Source organism: Gracilinanus agilis, chromosome 4 (assembly GCF_016433145.1).
Source record: "Gracilinanus agilis isolate LMUSP501 chromosome 4, AgileGrace, whole genome shotgun sequence".
Classification (NCBI taxonomy): Eukaryota; Metazoa; Chordata; class Mammalia; order Didelphimorphia; family Didelphidae; genus Gracilinanus; species Gracilinanus agilis.
The window spans coordinates 315207540-315227717 of NC_058133.1; the positions used below are offsets into that span (position 1 = coordinate 315207540).

Sequence of the window (20178 nt, forward strand, 5' to 3'; positions counted from 1 at the left end):
AAGGTTCCATGATTTTGCCATTGCGGTTATTCCCTCCACTGATGCAGTCTGCAAACAACCTATTCTTTAGAAGATGGTCTTCATGAGTTGTTATGGCTGAGAAATTCATCATCCTACAGCCAAACCTGGTGATGTCTCTCCAAACTTAGATTAGACTTGAAGCTGTTTCAGCATAGAAGGACCTGCTGGTTTGGTTTTGAAATATCAGCATCACCTCCACATAACAAAGCATTTAATAAGTTGTTAGCAAAAGATGACTTTTAATATGCATACTAAATCTTCATTCACTTCCAATTTAATTCAAAAACAAGAGATAATTTATTAGGTGCTGGACTGAATTCTGCTTTTGCTTAGCAATTTATTTCCTTGAAGACAAGTGCAAATTAATCAAGTAAACAAGACTGAAAAGAAATGTTTGCAATATTTCAGGGAAAACTGTTTTTAAGTAACCTTAAATAGGTTAGAAGGACCATCTAGGTACAGTAAGCAACTGATCTTTGTTTCATGGGTTGAGTTGACTCAAAGGACAGTGGAGAGAAAATGGGCCCAAAGAAGGCTTCAGATTATTTCTAGAGATGACTTATGTGTAAGACGTGATATAATAAATGTTACTGCCTAAATAGATGATTGGAAAAAGAGGTGAGGCAGTCATATAATGAAAGAGATGACAAGATGAAGAGCCTGAGTGCTACATTGGTACTCACGAAATGGTTTAAGACCTAGAGAAAGGCCTCCAGCACATTGGATGGATCTTCTGTGGAGGATCTATGATAGAATATGGACAAGAAATACACAGGATGAGAAAGTGTGGATGGGTTGCTATCAACAATGATGGAAGGAATACCCACATTGATGAGCTCACAGATCCACTAAGGCATTAAGAAATCAATGATCTATTCACTAAATCATCCCCATCCTGAGGAATCTGAATAAGGAAAACTTTGTTACCTTCATTTGAGTTACTACCCATAATTAAATTTTAAAATACAGCAATTTGACAGAAGCCATGGGACTTCATCAATATGGGTAGTCCCTCCAGTGATGCAGATTGCAATCCATTCATGCCTTACTATCCTGTGCAACTCTAGTCCATATTCTCTCAGAAATTCACCACAAGGGGTCCACCCAACAAGCTAGGGAATATTCCACTAAACATCCTGATAATGCCTGAATTTGGATAGAGCATATGGCCTATTCAGTATTGCTGCATGACTGAGCCATCTATTTTCTGACTACACTTCATTTTGGCAACATCTTTTACACCTAACCTCCTGCACAATTACTCATTTGTAATTTGTTGCAGGCTGTTTATGAACATCACGTGACTCTTTATTGACTTTTGGGTAACCTCCCACTTCTTGGGTAACCTCCAATAATTCTTTGAAGACATAAAACAAAAGAAAATATTAATATTATTTGTCTCAGGAAGAAGTCATTAAAAGAACTCATTTCTCAGAGACAAATGAATCAACTACCTCCTAATCAATTCTGGAACCTGATTCTAGTTGATTTTCAGAATCTGCCCAAACAGAAAGCATTTTTAAGTGTCTACTATGTACCAGGTCCTGGGGATGCAAAGACAAAAATGAAACAGTCTCTATTCTCAAAAAGCACACATTCTATCTAGGGAGATATATGTGTATACAAGGTATCCCAAAAGTCTTAATGTTGTTTTAAATTGTTAACAGGTAAAGTATATACAAAATTCATACAAAATATAAATATAATTTTATATTTTAATAATTATTAATATAACACACTAGTTCCTTAATAAAAAGGGGTAGCTAAGTGGCTTATTGACTAGAGAACCAGGCCAGGAGACAGGAGGTTCTGGGTTCAAACGTGGTCTCAGATACTTCCTAGCTGTGTAACCCTGGGCTAAGTCACTTAACCTCAGTTACCTAGTCCTTACTGCTCTTCTACCTTGGAACCAGTCCTTACTATTTATTCTAAAGCAGAAGTTAAGGCTTTTTAAAAAAAAAGGAAATATGAAATTCCAAAAAGGAGAGGTAAGAGGAAAGAGAGGACTGTAGTAGAGACAGCCAGTCTAAAAGCATAGTGTAAAAGCATAGATGAAGTGTTGTATATGAAAAACAGAGCAAGTAAGTCAAGTATGACTAGACCTAAGAATGCATGGAGGGGAGTGAGAGAATTAGAACACCAAATGGTTGTGGGAATTGAGCGAACCACCCTGACTCTCTCATGACTCAGTTGCAAAGCTGAGTTCTCTTTCCATTCAATTACAAGTCTGATCCAATTTTTGTCTTGTGAAAAAACTTCATTGTCTTGTTTGAATCTAGCTCTATGTACTGAAAAGCTGGACTACCTCTATGTTCTGCTTAGAGACTCTTAACTAAGGACCTAGGTTTGCTGAGTAGTAATATGGCAAGATCCAAATACTAATGCAATAAGTTTTCTCACAGTTAAACATCTCAAGTAATCCATATATCTGCTCTGAAAACTGGCCCATATTGGTCAATCAGTTATTCCATGTTCTTTTAATTGAATATAGACACTTAGGAGAAGTAGGACACCTTTTTTCTGATTTCAGGAAATTGCATCTGTTCCCTCCCCCCTTCCCAAAACTTGGAAGGTTCCTAATCTTTCCTCCAATTAGAAATCAGATTACCTAACTTTGTATCCTGGTTAATTTTCTTTTGCTTAATCAGTCTTCTTTGATTGCTAGTTTTTAGTACATAGAAATCTGTTTCTCCCCCTGTATTGAGAGTCTAGTGCCAACGGAAGGATCCAATCTTGATTTGTTATATGGTTGGTATATATTGCTTAAAAAACTGATATACTCAGAAGCTTGAACTTTTGTGTCTTCAGTCATTTCCTCTTTCATCCACTCCAGGAGGAATGTGTAAGAAGACTAAAAAGGTGGAACGGGGTTGCCTTGAATACTGAAGAATCAATAGATGTTGACTTTTATATGCTCGTATGACATCCAGCTTATATTTGATCCTAGAGATAATGGGATCATTGCAATTTACTGAGTAAGGAAGTGATTTATACTTTTTTTTTTACTGAGTAGGGAGGAGAATTATACTTTTGGTGGTTGTATAGAAGATAGATTACAGAGAGAAGAGGGAAAAAGAAAGGAGAGACATCAATTGGTTAACCTTATTGATTCAGAGAAGAGTTTGATGAAGGCCTAAACTTAGGATAGTGTTTGTGTGAAGAAAGAGAAGGGAACATAAATGTGAGATGTTGTAGATATATAAATGACAGGATGTGGCAAATGTCTAAATATATAGGCTGAGTGAGGAGCTGAGGATGTAAATCTGGGTACCTAGAACTATGATAATGCCTTTGGGAGGAAAAAAAAAAGGAGTTTGGAAGATGAGTACATATGTGGAGAAAGAGTATAAATTCTTTTTTAGACATGTTTAATTTTAGATGACCATGTGTTAGTCTGAAATATCCAATAAGCATTTGGTAATAAGAGCCTAGTGATAAGGACAGACTAGGACTAGCTATGTAGCCTTGAGACTCATTGACTTATTGATGAAAAATGAATACGGGATACAAGATGACCAAATGAAAGAGTTTAAAAGGAAAAGACAGAATCTTGGGAGTATACATAGTGAACATTTCATGGATGATGATTCAGCAAAGGAGGCTGAAAATGAATTTATAGAAAGGAAGGAAGAAAACCAAAGAGAGGCAAATACAGAAGAGGAAAGTATATATAATAATGGCAAATACTGCAAAGAGGTCAAGAAAGAAAGACTGCCAAAAGGCCACTAGATTTGACAATTTAAAACATCACTGATAACTTTTGAAAAAGCAATTCAGTATTAGGATCAGAAATCAAAACAGCAGAAGGTTTAAAGGAGGAGAAAAAAGGAAATGTAGGCATCGTGTGTGGGCTTTCTTTCCCACCCCCTCACTCCCAAGGAGTTTAGCTGAGAACAGAGATAAAGATAGTGGATATTTTTTTTAAGGATGGATGGAAAGTCAGTAATGGTTATAGGTGTCATGGAAGAAGCTAGAAGTTAGATAATGGATAACAGTGGAGCGCATTATGCTAGGGAAAATAAGAGGGCATAGGTCAAAGATATTTGCTTTGGAATTGACCATTCCAAGAAAGGCCACCTCTTTAGGGACTAAAGTGAAGGAAGAGATTATAGAAGATGGTTTTAGATGGATATAAATGATGAAAGAAGTTCATGGTGAATGGATCTGACCTGCATGGCTAAACATAAGGCAAAGTCCTGATCTAAGAAGCAGAGAGTATATGGTGCTGTGAGAGACTTGAAGAGAAAAGTTTGGTGTAGCCACTGTGATAAGTTGAATAGAGAATCAATTAGAGAAGAGTAAAAAGATTTTTTATTTTAGTGAGGGCCCAGATGACAAATCAGTAGTAGTTTCAGTCAGTACAATTGCTTGATTTCTTCCAGCTTTTTAAATTTATTTGTGAGTAGCAATAAGGTTGGATGGTAGCATTAATCCAGGTTTGGAATTTGGCAAGGCATGATGAGCAAGGTATTCATGAACAGGAAATGGCATTGAATTGAACTGATTCACAAGGAGTTTAAATTGGGAAGGAAAGAGAATATAAACAAAGTAAAAGGTTGGTAGCCTAGGAAAATACCCAAGGATGGAAGGATTAGAGGTGAATGTGATGATGAAACATAAGTTTAAATGTTTTTATAAAGCATGGAGAAAGAAGGAATGACAGAAGATCTAGTGAAATAAAATTCAACAGGGATAAACGTAAAGTCTTGTCCTAGGCACAAAAAAGAAAATAAACTCCACAAAAAGATAAGGCAAGTATAGAAGACAGTTTATTCTGGAAAGGATGTGTGGGGTCTTGGTGGAGTACAAATTCAATTTGAATCAGTAGCATGATGTGGCAGTTAAAATGGTAAGGCAATCTTGGGTTTTATTAGGAGGTGTGTATAGCTTCTAGGAATAGACATGTGATAACCCCACTTTACTCTGTTCCTGTCAGATCTCACCTGGAATGCTATGTCCAATTTTGGACACTATGGTTCAAGAAGCATAGGCAACAATAAATAGGAGATTGTCTTGGGAAAGGCAACTAAGGTGGTAAAAAGCCTTGACTTCATGACATTTGGGGACCAGCTGAAGGAACTGTGCATGTTTAGTTAAAAAGAAGATCAGACTCAGGAAAAAAACATGGTAGCTATCTTTCAAATATTTGAAAGGCTGGCATATTTAAAGTGGGTTAAATTTGTTCCATCTATCTCTAGAGGTTAAAATTAGGAGCAAATGAAAAATATTGCGAAGAGGCAAATTTAGATTCAATTTCAGGAAAAATTTCCTAGCACTTAGATCAGTGTAAAAGTGGAATGACTTGTCTCAAAAGTGATTAAGTTTCCTCTCCTAAGACTTCTTCACATAGAGGCTGGATAACAATTTGCTAAGTATGTTATTATGGGGATTCCAATATATTTAAGTTGGACTAGATGTCTACAAAAATCCCTTGCAACCCACATTCTGTGGATTATGAACAGACAGGAGAATTTCGGAATTCTTGAACAAGGGAGGAAGAATACTTATAATGATTATAACAGCAAGGGTACAGTAATCCCTGCATATATTTGGGGTGGAACAGAGGAGTACATAATGGGAGACAAGTAGATTGAAGAACTGGGAAATTAGAATATTTGAGGAAACATCAACTATGTTGAAGTCTCCTAGTATAAGGGGAGTTGGGGTAGAGAGTTAGGACTGAATTCTAGGCACTGAAAAAGGAGGAAAAATATCATAGGAGTTAGCAGATAACAATCATCATGATCCAAATTGGATTATAAATTGAGACAGAGTGAACCTCAAAGGTGATGTTACTGAGTGAGGGTGGCAGGAAACTGGTAATTGACAATGAGGGAAAAGGAGTATTCTGACTCTCCCACTAAGATCAGAAGTATGAATACACTGAGTAAAGTCAAAGATATATAATCCAGATGGATAAATGCTATGGGTTGTCCATCAAAATATATGTCATACTCAGGGCAGCTGGGTAGCTCAGTGGAGTGAGAGTCGGGCCTAGAGACAGGAGGTCCTAGGTTCAAACCCGGCCTCAGCCACTTCCCAGCTGTGTGACCCTGGGCAGGTCACTTGACCCCCATTGCCCACCCTTACCAATCTTCCACCTATGAGACAATACACCGAAGTACAAGGGTTTATTTAAAAAAAAAAATATATATATATATATATATGTGTGTGTGTGTGTGTGTGTGTGTCATACTCAGAACAATAAGCATTCACCCAATTAGTTCGATCTCCATTTGGAAAGTAATTTCGGGGTAAGTATTACAGAGAGTGTTGTTAGGCTATGAATTAATATATATGTATCAATGTAAAAGGCATAGATAGCATGCTTATTGAATTTGCAGTTGTGAGAAATAGATAGTATACTGGATGACAGTCAAGATCCAAAAAGATTATTATAGAATGAGAAAGATGTAGTTGTTTCAGTAGATTGCAAGCTCAAAACAAGTCAGCAGCAAGATATGAGCAGCCAAAAAAAGTTATGCAGTCTTGAGCTACATTAAAGGAAGCATAGCTTCCAGGAATAAGTGATAGTTCCACTACACTGCTCAGACCATATCTGGAGTATTATGTTCAATTCTAGGTGCCACAATTTAAGGATGATATTGATATCATGGAAGGCATCCAAAGGAGGGTAACCATGAGCAGATAATGAAGGGTCTAGAATCTGTGACAGAGAAGTGATTTTCCTTAGGTATATATCTAAATGTTATTTTCTTACTCCAATGGTTTCTAATTGCCTCTGGGATCATATACAAACTCCTCTCTTTGACATTTAAAGTCCTTTACAGTCATAACCAATTTTTCTCTAACCACATTGTACATTATTTCCCCTTCTGTCACAAACTGGCCTTCTTCCTTCTTCATTAAGTACAAGTCTGGCTCACTGTCAATCTCTCTATCCCAATCCCTGTCATCATACTAGGAGTCTTCAGTATACATAATGACCCAACCTACATACTCTAAATTCCCAATTCTTTAATCTACTCAATTCCCATGATCTATTTATCCACCCCACCTCAGTTATATACACAATCATACTCTTAATCTTGCCATCACCTATAAGTTTTCCACTTATATGAACTATGAACTCCCAGATCCCTTTATCTTCACATCTTTTGTTTTCTTTTGTGCCTTTTTTATTTCTTGACGTAGCACATCAAGAATATGGCATTGTAGTTCTTGTGTGGTTCCATTATTCTTGGAGTTAAAAGAATGTTATAAAAATCTATGCAGATCTTATACATTTTTTACCTATGTGTCATTCTTCCAATTTCATCTTCAAATATCCTTGGAATGTCTTTACTTGAGGGATTTTTGCCAAGCTTTCCTCAAACTTGGTTTTTCCACTATTGTTTATCATTGTTTTTAAGGCAATGTTGCTCAAAATCTTCAACTATTCACTTTTAGAAACAAAATCATATTTTAAACTAGGGGTTGACCTTGGCTGCCATATCTCTCTGGTTGGCAAAGACATCAAATATTTATTAGTTGAGGCAATTTCTTGTTTTGACAATTGACTTACATCAATTCAACTTTTTTAGAAAATGATTTTAATGTGTGTCAAAGTCTGTTCCTGTGTCATAGCCCATATTTTAGCATCTAGCACTTCTTTAAATTGGTCGTGTTAGAATTGTTTTACTTGTGTGCCATAGCTTGATATGAATTTTCTACTTGATCTAAAAAAAAAAACCTATAGCCTTTCATTTCCATTTTCCAACATATTTCCCTTATGTACATTTTAGTGTTTAAATCATTGGTTATCAAATTTGTTGAATTAATATGTAAGATTTGTAGAATTCCTCATGATTTTCTCTGTCTCAGTCTCTGCAAAAGATGGGACATGAGCAGCAACTATTTTCATGGCAATTTGCAAAAAAATCCTTCTTTTGCAACAAAGTCAATGTCTATCAAGTGAAGAATAGCTAAACAAATTGTAGTTCATGAATGTAATGGAATAGTGCTGTGCCTTAGCAAAAGATGAATATGAAGAATTTGGAGAACCATGGAAAGATTTATATGAACTGATAAGAGAGCAGAAAACAACATATACAAGGACTACAATGATGGGAATGTTTAACAACGTTTAAGTCTAAAACTAAATGTTGTATAATTATAATGACCAAGCTTGGTCTCATAGGTAAGAAAATATACCAGTTTTCTTTTTGGCATATAGGTTATAGACGCTAAGGCCGTGTTATATTATATGCATGGTCACACCCATTTGATGTATTTGTTAGTTTTGTTCAAATGCTTTCCCTCTTTCTTTTTTACTCTTTATTTTCAGGGATGACTTGCTCTCTAGAAGAAGAGGAAGAATACATTTGGGAATGAAGGTGGTATAAAAACAGGGGAGATCAAGAAAAATTTAAAACAAACAAACAAACAAAAATGTTCATTATGAGCAGTGCAATATGAAATGACTAAATGTCCCATGAAATGATGTATTTGGTTGTACAGTAAACCAACTCTATCAAGTCCTTTATTGCCCTCTTCAAAGAAAACCTGTGAGTCATCCTTTCATATACCTGAAACTTTCTTTTGTCTTTGAATTTCATATGTAGCCAGAATGTCAAGATCAATATAATTCAATTCTTCAAAGAGCATATCTACTCTATGGTCAGTGAATAAGAAATCTCACATTTTGCATACTAACATTAAAGTTATAGTTTATAGATGGTCTACAACAGTGGTCCTAACCTCAAATAAAAACAAGGCCACTAACTGGTACATAAAGATCCCCACGGGTCGCATATTGACCTAGAGAACCACATAACAACAACATTATCTATGTTTTATTGTATTTTAGTTTATTTTGCTAAATATTTCCTAATTATACTTTAATATGGTTTGGACTGTACTTGGAAGTGTAGTGGGCTACATTTGGCCCATGAGCCACATGTCTGACATCTTTCCTCTACAAAATATATGACCCTTAGCACCCATTGCCTCCTTATCCATCACTCTAACACTGTTTGTGTACAAGTGAAAGGAGACTACAGGATAGCAAGACCATTTTGTATTTTTGTTTCATGATTAGCCACAGCTAAAAATTCATTAAGTGGTTGGCCTAATGGTACTGAGATTTGCTGTACCTAGCCAGACCCTTTCTCAGAAAACAAATACAATCTGTCCCTAAAAGTACATTCAAAGCCTTCCCATGATGGCAGACCCTGCCAGAGCTTGTGCTCTACCAGCAAATTCTCTGATGACCCAGAATCATATCCATGCCACAAGGCACCAGAATCAAACTTTTAAATTGTATCTTAAATATACTGTAGTTCCTGCTTTTTTCTAATTTCAACTAGGCATTCTTCCCAATTGGCCAAAAAAAAGAAGAGTTTTACTGTATTCTTCAATAGTTGCTGCTAAATCTTTCATTCTTCAAAACCTTAGAAATTTTTAAAAGAAATTTTCAGTATCAGTCTAATTATTGTTCCTCTCCACATCTATGTGTTAAGATATATCAGATAATTTCCTAAAGTATTTATAAGTATAGAAAGTAATGTTAGGCTTCAATAATCAGCAAAAAAATAATATTTTAACATGTTCATAAAGTCAACTTTGAAATAAAATTAATTTAATTATTAAAGCACTGTCCAGAATCTCTATTAAAAGAACAGATGTTTACAAAAACACTAAACCTTTTTCTCTTTTCTAGTTCCTACTATATTATCTAAAGTCTTGGACTCCATAAAAAGACAATTCTGGCTGCATATATGAGGTCTTATTTCTCTAACATTTTTCTATGTTAAAAAAGATATTTGGAGGCAGCTAGGTGGCTCTGTTGAATGAGAGCCAGACTTAAAGACAAGAAGTCCTTGGTTCAAATCCTGCCTCAGACACTTCCTGGCTACATGACCTTGGGCAAGTCACTTCACCACTACTGCTGAGGCCTTATCACTCTTCTGCCTTGGAATCAATACTTAGTATTAATTCTAAGACAGAAGGGAAAGGTTAAAAAAAAGTGTTTAGTTTTCTACTTTAAGCTGTCAAATTATACAAACCTTGACTTTCTGGAGAAAAAAACTATTTAAAGAAACTCTCGCAATTTATACAATGAAATTTCATCACAGAAATATTCATGAACTGTGAAGAGACTTTTGAAAATAATTCACTTTTAGAATCAGAACTATAAATTCAATCCAGTAAAAGAAAAAAATGAAGCACCTTCCAATGAATACTGAAACAAAAAAGTAACTTACTTGCATTGTTTTGGTGACCTGACAGCACTTTAGTCCAGTTCACAAAGTCAGCTTGGGCTTGTACCGCAACACAGAACCCACAAATTTGTGAATGATCCCCTTTTGCAGAACAGAAGTTCTGAAATACGTGTTTTGAATGGGGTGGAATAGGAAACCAAAGCCTCAAAATCTATTCAATCCTCTTTCATCTTAATAGGTTTGCTGTTCTAACAATAGTAAGAATGTAAAAGTCTTAATAATGTCTCTTCCATTTTAAAAAACTGACATTTTGAAATAAGTTAACTTTACATGTTATCAATGCTGCTAAGAGTTAAAAGCTTTTATAGTTTTATACTATTCTTGAGATAGTATTATCCATCCCTCATTGTGGTACAATAACATCAATAGCCACAAGGTGGCAGATACTTCAGAATTCTCAAGAATAGAAAAATGACTCATTTCTAAATAAAAGGAATCAAGAAAATACCTTCAGAAAATACATATAGTATGTGAAACTATAGATGTAATTTAACCCACTAAGACTGAGTAAAGTCACACAGTTCTATTTTCAAGTGACTAGGCAGACAGAACTGGTAATATTGGTCTCCAATCCTACAGGAAATACTAAACCTTTACATTCAAGTTGCAAAGACTATGTTTATGATGTTAACCCCATCTTCAGAAGAAATGGATGTGAAGTAGAAAAGAAGAGAAGGAGAAAACAAACCAGTGGCAACTGCTAATTAAAAGTAGAAGAGACAAATAAATGTTTAAGTGTTTCTTTTTTTATGATTTATATCTAAAAGTAATATAAAGCCAGTAGTCTGCTTTCTGACAAAATTTGCTTTGATATTATATTTTTTTTAGGATGGAAATGGAATGGATTTTTCAGGATGGAAGTACAGAAACTATGAATGAGAGATCAAGTAGAAATTATTGCTTATGTAGCTTTGAGCACAAGAGTTTTTGCATAGGAGAGTCTAAATAAAGTGCTTTTCACCAACATTCCAGATAAAATATAAAAATGTGATAATTGTATTATTTAGAAAACAGGATTTGAACACATTATTTCATTGCTCATTAGTAAAGCTATCTACTGGTATCTATTGATTAGTAAAATGTACAAAGAACTAAGCAAAAAAGCAAAATATATGTCCCACTTAACGATATCTTTAATTTCCTACAAAAAAAAAAAAAGATGAAGTACTTTTTCTTTAGGGAAAAATTACTGTAATATAAAATTATTTTCATATCATATAGATTATAAATTTAAACTCTTTTTCTAATCAAACTCCTTCGAAATACAGACCTCAAATGGCTGTTCCAATGTGAAGTGTATCTCACAAATGCAGGGTTTTGTATCGTTCCAGAACAAACACTTATTGCAGGAATCATTAACATCTGTTCCGGTATAGTCAATCTGCAAGAAAAAAATAATAGTAATCATTATTTAGTCAGGAAAACCTGCTAAAAAGCCGCTAAATGCTGCTAAAAGAGTTTATTACAAAAAAGGAAATTAGTCTACACCAGGCAACTTAAAGATTGAGAGAATTTATTTTTAACATCATCTTTTGTAGAAAGTAACAAAAGAAAAAAGTAATAATAATAAACTGAAAAAATAAAATCTAAACACTGCACATTCTAACTTCTGTTGTTAAACAGATTTCCCCTTTGTATACATCTACATCACAATTTTTCTAGTGAAAACATATTTATAAAAAAGATATACAAGTTTATATTACAGAAATCACAACATGTAAAATAAGATGTCTGATTTAAAAATACATAAAGGGTAATAAATAATTTATTATTATATAATATTAATACTTTTTGTATCCAGCAGAAGTTACTCCTTTCACAAGCTTATTCCCTCACTCTCTCATTCATACACACACACACACACACATTCTCTCTCTCTGTCTCTCTCTGTCTCTCTCTCTCTCTCTCTCTCTCTCTCAAATATCACTGTTTGTAATTCTAAGCCCTTCACAATGTAGCTCCAGCCTACCTTTCTGGGCTTATTATGCATTATTCTCCTTCAAGCATTCTATGCTCCAAGCAAACTAGACTACCTGCTACTCTTCCAACTCCACATTCCACCTCTCACACAGGAGCCTTTCCTCTCTCCCTCAGCAGTATCTGTATACTTCCCTCAGAATCCTCCTTTCAATGTCCCTAGCTTCCTTCACAATTTAACTCAAATGCTAACTCAAGTTCTTTTCTAATTCTCCTGTCTGCTAGTATTTCCTTACAATTACATTGAATTTACTTTTATGTGAACATATTTCTGTCAACGGAATTTAAATTCGAGAGGATAATAATAAGAGTATTTATATAGCACATAAAAATTTGCAAAACTCATTACCTGTTATCTCACTTGATCCTTACAACTTACCTTATGAAGTAGATGTTATTATCACCATTTTACAGAAAACTGAAACTTCCAGTGGTTAAATAGCTTATTCAAGGTCACACATCTAGTAAAGTATCTGAGGCACATTCACAGATTTTCCTGACTTCAAGTTCAGCAATCTATTCTATCACAGGGTAGAGACTATTTTTTTTTCTTTGCATTTTCTTTGCATTCTTGGTATTGTTTACCAGTTTCCCACACAGAGTAAATATAGTCTAATAAGTAGTATATTGACAATAATAGCCTAATAAATGCTAGTTGATAAATTAAGTGATGTCTCATTTGTTACTTAACTTTACTCTGTTTCCAAACATATTTTTCACTGACCTCTCCTAAGTGTACTGTCACATTCTAAGAGCATCTCATGAAACTCCTTATGGAACTTCTTAGAATTTTTCTATTTTCTCATCGTTGTCTGTAATGTATGTTAATATATAAATTGCCATTGCTTTCCTATCAGTATTCTTGCAAATGTTTATTAACCAATAAACATTTATTAAATGCATACTGTATACCAGGCACCATGCTAAGTACTAGAGATACAAAGTAAAACAATTTTTTGCCTTCAAGAAGTTGACATTTTAAAGAGATATAACCTGTATACAAAGAATGTGTACAAAACGAATACAAGGTTATTGGAAGAGAGTAGCCTTAAACAGCTGGTGAGGAACAGGAAGGACTTCCAATGAGCAGTTTGGTGCTTAAGGTGAGTCTTGAAGGAAATCAGAGATTCCAAGATACAGTAGTGAGGAAGAAGTACATTCTGGGTACAGGGTAAAACTAGTACAAAGTCATTAATGTGGAAGATAATGTGGAAGATATATGTAGTATTTATAGGACAATGACTAGTCCAGTATGGCTAAATTACAGAATGCAAAAGGGAGGTGAAAGAAAATTAGAAATTAGCACTTCAAACTAAGATAACTGAATTATCCATGAAATAACTTTTGTTACTGCCTTTCTGTATAAAATAAGCAAACTCGTAGTTGGCATTTACTGATGCTCTTCTTCTTCATACAGATGATCTACTAGCAAAAGGCCTTTCTCTGAATAAGGTATTCTTAACTATTTTTAATGGACCTTTTTGGTAATATGGTGACCAGTGGATTTCTTCTCTGGATGCTTTTTAATGCATAATATTAAATACTATGACTACAAAGGAAACCAATTACATATATTGAAATAGTTATCCAAAAAAAAAATTTTAAGTTTTTTTTTTTAAGTTTATAAATCCCAGGTTAAGAAACCCTCCTCTAGATCTTATTACATTTAATGGTCACTATCACAGTACTCCAATTATCCATCTACTAACTCTCATTCTTGTTACATAGTTAACTCATTTTTTCCCAGTTATATAATATCAGTGGAAGAAATGACATAATGTGCATAATTTCCTGAAAAGTGTAACTAATATAAAACCAACAATCATAACAAGGACATCAAAAGAACTTAAAAATCAAATTCATCAGTACACATCTGACTTACTCAGTAAGGGGGAATATGGCAATTAAGGGCAACAATGGTTTAGAACAGTGATGGGCAAACTACAGCCCTCCCATCAGATGTGGCCCCCTGAAATGTTCTATCCAGCCTCAGGACATTATTCCTAATCTGACGAATACAATGACTAGGATACAATACAATGAAACTTCAAAAGAGTTCTTTAGAAACAGACTGACAGATAAGCATTTCCTTTCCTTTGGTCCCCTCTTTAAAAAGTTAGCCCATCACTGGTTTAGAATATAAATTTAATTGTAAAATTTGAGGGAGAAAGTTGATTGAAAATTATAAGTTGGGGGCAATTGGGTGGTTTGGTGGATTGAGTGTCAGGCCCAGAGATAGAAAAGTCCTGGGTTCAAATCTAGTCTTAGATTCTTCTTAGCTATGTGACCCTGGGCAAGTCACCTAACCCCCATTGCCTAGCCCTTACCACTCTTCTGCCTTGGAACCAATACACAATATTGAATCCAATATGGAAGGTAAGGGTTCCAAAAAAAAGAACTGACTTCATATAATAAAGACATGGTAATGGCCAAAATCAATCTAAACAAAAGCTTTCAAAAGACCCAAATAAATTGTCATTCAAAGGAGATTCAATATGTGTTTAATTGGAAAATTGATAAAAAATGGAAGAGACACTCTGCAAAGATTTTTAGAATATAAACTTTTTTAAAACCATTAAAGTAAGCAGAAAAATCACTTGGATTCTAAAATCATAATTCCAGATGAACTTATAAAAAAGACAAAAATGGCATTAAAAAGAACACAAAAAGGAAAACCAGTTGTATTATCAAATATACAGTGAATTTCCATGCTTCAGGTAACAAAATTATGAAGATGTTAAGGGATAAATTCAATAGATATCTATAGGAAAGAAAGTAAAGCAAATCACCAACTTAAATGAGAAGGGAACTAGCATTTAAGAAGCACCTACTACATGTTAGGCACTGTGCTAAATGCTTTAAAAAGGATCATTTGGGGGCATTTGGGTAGCTCAGTGGATTGAGAGCCAAGCCTAGAGATAGGAGGTCCTAGGTTCAAATCTGGCCTCAGACATTTCCCAACTGTGTGGCCCTGGGCAAGTCACTTAACCCCCATTGCCTAGCCCTTACTGCTCTTCTGCTTTTGAACCAATACACAATATTGATTCCAAGACAGAAAATAAGGACTTAAAAATAAATGAATACATAAATAATAGAAAATAAAAAGGATCATTTGAGTCTCACAACAAACCTATGAAATAGTTGCTGTTTTATCCCTATTTACAGTCAAGGAAACTAAAGCAGAAATGGGTTAACACAAGATCACACATCTAATAAGTGTCAAGCTAGATTTGAACTCTGTTCTTCCTGACTCCAGGCCTAGTGCTCTATCAACTATGCCACCATTAAAAAAACAAAAAACAAAAAACTATACCTTCTATCTTGTATCAATTCTAAAACAGAATAAAGACAAGAGCTAAACAATCAGGGGTAGGTGACTTGTCCAGGGTCACATAGCTAGGAAGTGTTTGTGTCTAAGGCCAGATTTGAACCTAGATCCTTCCAATTTTAGGCCTAACACTCTATCCACTGTGTGCCACCATCTTAAGGGCTTTCTTTTACCAAAGTATCTACCATATATATACCTAAATTATACAAAAATCCCATATAAATATAAACCAGTGATTCCCAAAGTGGGTGCCACTGCCCCCTGGTGGGTGCTGCAGTGATCAAGGAGGGTGGTGATGGCCACAGGTGCATTTTATCTTTCCTATTAATTGCTATTAAAATTTTTAAAAAATTAATTTCCAGGGGGCTAAGTAATATTTTTCTGGAAAGGGGGCGGTAGGCCAAAAAAGTCTGGGAACCACTGATATAAACTATAAACTTATCTGATGATCCTGATTATCAATATCAGCAAAGACCTAATACAAGTGGCCAGATTTTTATTTTTAAAATGGAATTATTCCCTGAAAATGATAAAAATCCTTCTGATACTTCTGTGCAAATGAAAATGCGCTGAATGTAGTAAGCCCTAGGATACTAGAAAGCTTCCTAACTGAAACTGGCTGCTATTCAAATCGAGGTTGGCCTAACTAGCCACCTAGGCTAAGTGGCTAAAGCATGTACATTGTTCAGACTACAAAATACTATTAGACAGATAACCTATTGAGCTTGTCCGTAGGTATATATCTTAGGCAGACCCTGCAAATATACAATAAAATGAGCCCAGAATTAAAAAGGAGGGTCTGGATTGCCTTCAGGAAATGGAAAAAAACTCCTCTGGTGACCTCAAACTTCTCTTTTGAACAAAGGCCTATTTTTTTTTAGTACAAATATTCTACTGGGACTAATATATGGTTGAATTTCATGAAATATGAAGCAAATATCTAGAATCAAAAATAAGTATCACTTATTTTTACTGTAAGGAATAACATAGTGGAAAACCAATGGAATCCACTGTTATTCTAAGGATATCAGAAGAAAGCAAAGATGGCCTCTTAACATACTGGGTTGATCTGCTATTATATCTATTTGTGGGTAAGTACAGTAAGGTATAAGTAAAATAATGCACATATTGGTGGAGCTGTGAATTGTCTAAAACTATACCTGAAAAGTCACTAAATTGTACATACACAATTCAACTATGAGGCACATACCAAAGAAAGGAAAACTCACATGTACGAAAATAGTTATAACAATACTTTTTGTTGTCACAAAAAACTCATAAAAGTGGGTATCCTTCAAATGGGGAATGACTGAACAAATTATGACATATGGATATAATATTACTACATCCTAAAAATATTAAAACATTCAGAAAAACCTGAAATAAACAAGAATGAACTGAATGAAGTGAAATGAACAGGAGCTGGAGAACAATGCATACATACACAATGACTACATTGTATAAAAAGCCAAATGTGAAAGACTTAAGAATGCTGATCAATGCAGTGACCAATCAATTCTAGAAGATTAATGAAGCATGTCTCCCATCACTTAGCAGAGAAGTCATAGGCAAGAAGTACAGAATGGAACTTTCTCATATATACCAATGTATGAATTTGTTTTGCTTAGTTATACTTGTTTGTTAGAAAGATGGGCTTTTAAGGGGTTCAAAGAGTTAGGGGTGAGAACTGGTGTGTGGTTCCAATGATGCCAAAAAAAAAAAAAAAAGAAAATAGTGTAAATGAAATATTTTTAAAATTATAAAGAAAGCAGAAAGAAGAGTTCAGAAGCAGGCAAAAACATGCAAGGTACTGTTGGTAGTAATTTTACTTCCATATGTACTTTAAAAAAATAAAGTATATACAATATAGAATCACCGTTTAATTTTTTCTCTTCTTAATATATAGGACTATTTATATTTGTCAAGTGTTTATGTTCATAATTTTTTTTAAAAAGGAAAAATAATATAAAAGTAGACTATAGGGGGCAGCTGGGTAGCTCAGTAGATTGAGAGCCAGGCCTAGAGACGGGAGATCCTGGGTTCAAATATGGTCTCAGACACTTCCCAGCTGTGTGACCCTGGGCAAGTCACTTGACCTCCATTGCCTACCCTTACCACTCTTCTGCCTTGGAGCCAATACACAGTATTGTCTCCAAGATGGAAGGTAAGGGTTTTTAAAAAAAAAAAAAAAAAAGTAGACTATAAGCTCCTTAAGATTGCTTTTCATTATATCTTTGTTTTCCTACCACCTAGCACAATATTAAGCAAGCAAATAGTTTAAATACAGGAGCAAATACTTTAAAATATGTGTTGAATATAATTTATCATAGATAGTCACAGCAGTTTCATCTATAGACACACTTGGTAATTTAGCCTAGCTGAATCTCACCAAGATATAGGTATTTTTAATTGTGTTTTTATTGTTTTGAAGTAATATACTTCATTTGATTCATCCAGCAGATAGCTTGTTTGTACTTATTTGTTTGCTTGTTGCTTTCCACATTGGCCTGTCCCTTGAGAGAAGAGACTTTCTTTTGCCTTTCTTTGTATCTCTAATGATTAGCCCAGAATCTGCACAGACACTTAGTGTTTACAGACTGACTGATTATTTTACAAATGAATTTATACCTTAAGCTGGTGTTAACCTTCCCTACTATGTCTCTTCTACTTACCAGAGGCAGGTGATTTTTCTGACAGCTGGTTTCTGGGCTCTTGGAGTTGCCAATAGTTTTACAGCAACTGTTTGTTTGTTTGTTTGTTTGTTTGTTTGTTTGTTTGTTTGTTTGTTTGTTTTGAGTAGGTATTTATTAAATACTTGTTGGGGTCAGATAAAGTGGCTCAAAAGATAGGGAGTCAGGCCTAGAGACAGGAGGTCCTGAGTTCAAGTATGACCCTGGCAGCTTCTCCAAGAATGGGGTGGGAAAGAGACAATTTGGATCTTATAACTATAGAAAACTTATGTGGAAAATTGTTATTATATGTAATTGGAAAAATAAGGTCTTTACCAAAAAAAAACAAAAAGTCTGAGGAATTATATAGTAACATGAATAAAGAATTTTTCTAGAGAAGGGAAGACTTAAAATCTGGCCTCTGATAACTTCCTAGCTGTGTGACTCTGGGCAAATCATTTAATCCTCATCACCTAGCCCTTACTACTCTTCTGCCTTGGAACCAATACATTGTATTGATTGTAAGAGGAAGGTAAGAGTTTTTTAAAAAGAAAGAAGTAAAAAAAATGTGATTGATGCAAACATGTTCAGTGCAGAAATATTTAAGCTGCATTTAGGCAAAATCAAAAGCAGGGTGGACAATGTATGAAATGAGTCAAATGATTACAATAATCAACCACAAAGACTTGTGCATATTCACTTTCAAGTCACAGTGCAGATACTGGTAGACATAACTCCTGCCCTCAAAAAGGTAATAGAGAGACAGGACAAAGCTAAATAATACAAATCAAATGAATAGTAGAAACTATAAATGTTACCTAAAGAGGCTCAGAAAACAGACTTAAATGGATTTGTTAGTTCCACAGAAGGAAGAGGACTGGAGTTATATCTTCAAAGATAAATAGGGGAAGAGAAAAAGATAAGCAGAAGAGACAACATATTTATCATGATGTAGAAAAAGAACTGCCCTTCTAATGACCAGAGTTGGTTCAGTGGCTAAACCATCGGCTACCCCTATGATTTAACTACCTATAGCCCCAGTTTTCTCTTCGCAAAAATATCTAATGAGGATATGAGTCAAACCTAACAGTGGACATCAAGTATTTTTAAACTGTCAAATACTACCTAAGACTAAGGATGTACTGGTTGTGAAACCATGGGCAAATCACTTTTATACTTTCTAGTACCCCAGGCAACTCTCTAAGACTAAGATAAGGACTGAGAATCACTTACCCGTATCAGTGGAGTTTCTACACACAGGTCCTGACCCTCAGTCACCCACCCCAAAAAAAATTTTTTCAAAGGCAAAAGAACTGGACTAATTAGCTGTTCACATTTCTTTTTTGTTTCTTTTCCTTCTGTTTGGGGTGGGGGTCGAATAAAGGTAAAAGAGGCAGTAGACATCATAAAACAAATATGTCTGGCATGGTAAATTAATAAAGGAAAGTAGTATGAAATTAAGTCTAGAAAAGTTGGGAATCAAGATTATACAGGTCCTTGGTTATCAAACTAAAGAGATGTCTTTACCTTGTAGGCAATGGGGAGACAATGAATGTTTCTGAACATGTGAAAGATGTACATGTTACTAAAATGTCATTATTATCATACCACCTTATACTTATGAAATGCTTTACATTTTCCAAAGTGCCTTTACATATATGATGAGACCTCCTTTGATCCTCACAGCAATCTTGGGAAACAGACGAGGTACTTATTATTTCCATTTTACAGAGAAAAATAATGAAAAAGTATCAAAATACTTAAGAGTATAGGAACAGGAAAGGCAAAGACTCCTAGTCCAGTGATGTTCCCAATATACTAAATCTTGACTATTCTTATTATGGGTCAGCCAGATTTCTATGGTAACAAGATAACGTCTGCTCTCTAATACCAGTATACCCTTAAAGGACAAGTCATTTCAATTTTCTGGGCCTAATATCCTCAATTATAAAATGAGAGG

The 20178-nt window shown here is 34.7% G+C and overlaps 1 protein-coding gene across 2 annotated transcripts in view; it reads right to left on the reverse strand.

The window, feature by feature from the left end:
- TMEM30A (transmembrane protein 30A) overlaps positions 1-20178 on the reverse strand; it is a 59691-nt gene that overhangs the window by 22672 nt on the left and 16841 nt on the right. The window contains exon 2 of one of the 2 annotated variants that reach the window (XM_044676110.1): positions 11515-11625. The exons of the other annotated variant lie outside the window; for it this stretch is intronic. Within the exon in view, the coding sequence (XP_044532045.1) occupies positions 11515-11625 (111 nt within the window). The remainder of the gene's footprint in view (positions 1-11514; positions 11626-20178) is intronic. 2 annotated transcript variants of the gene reach the window in all.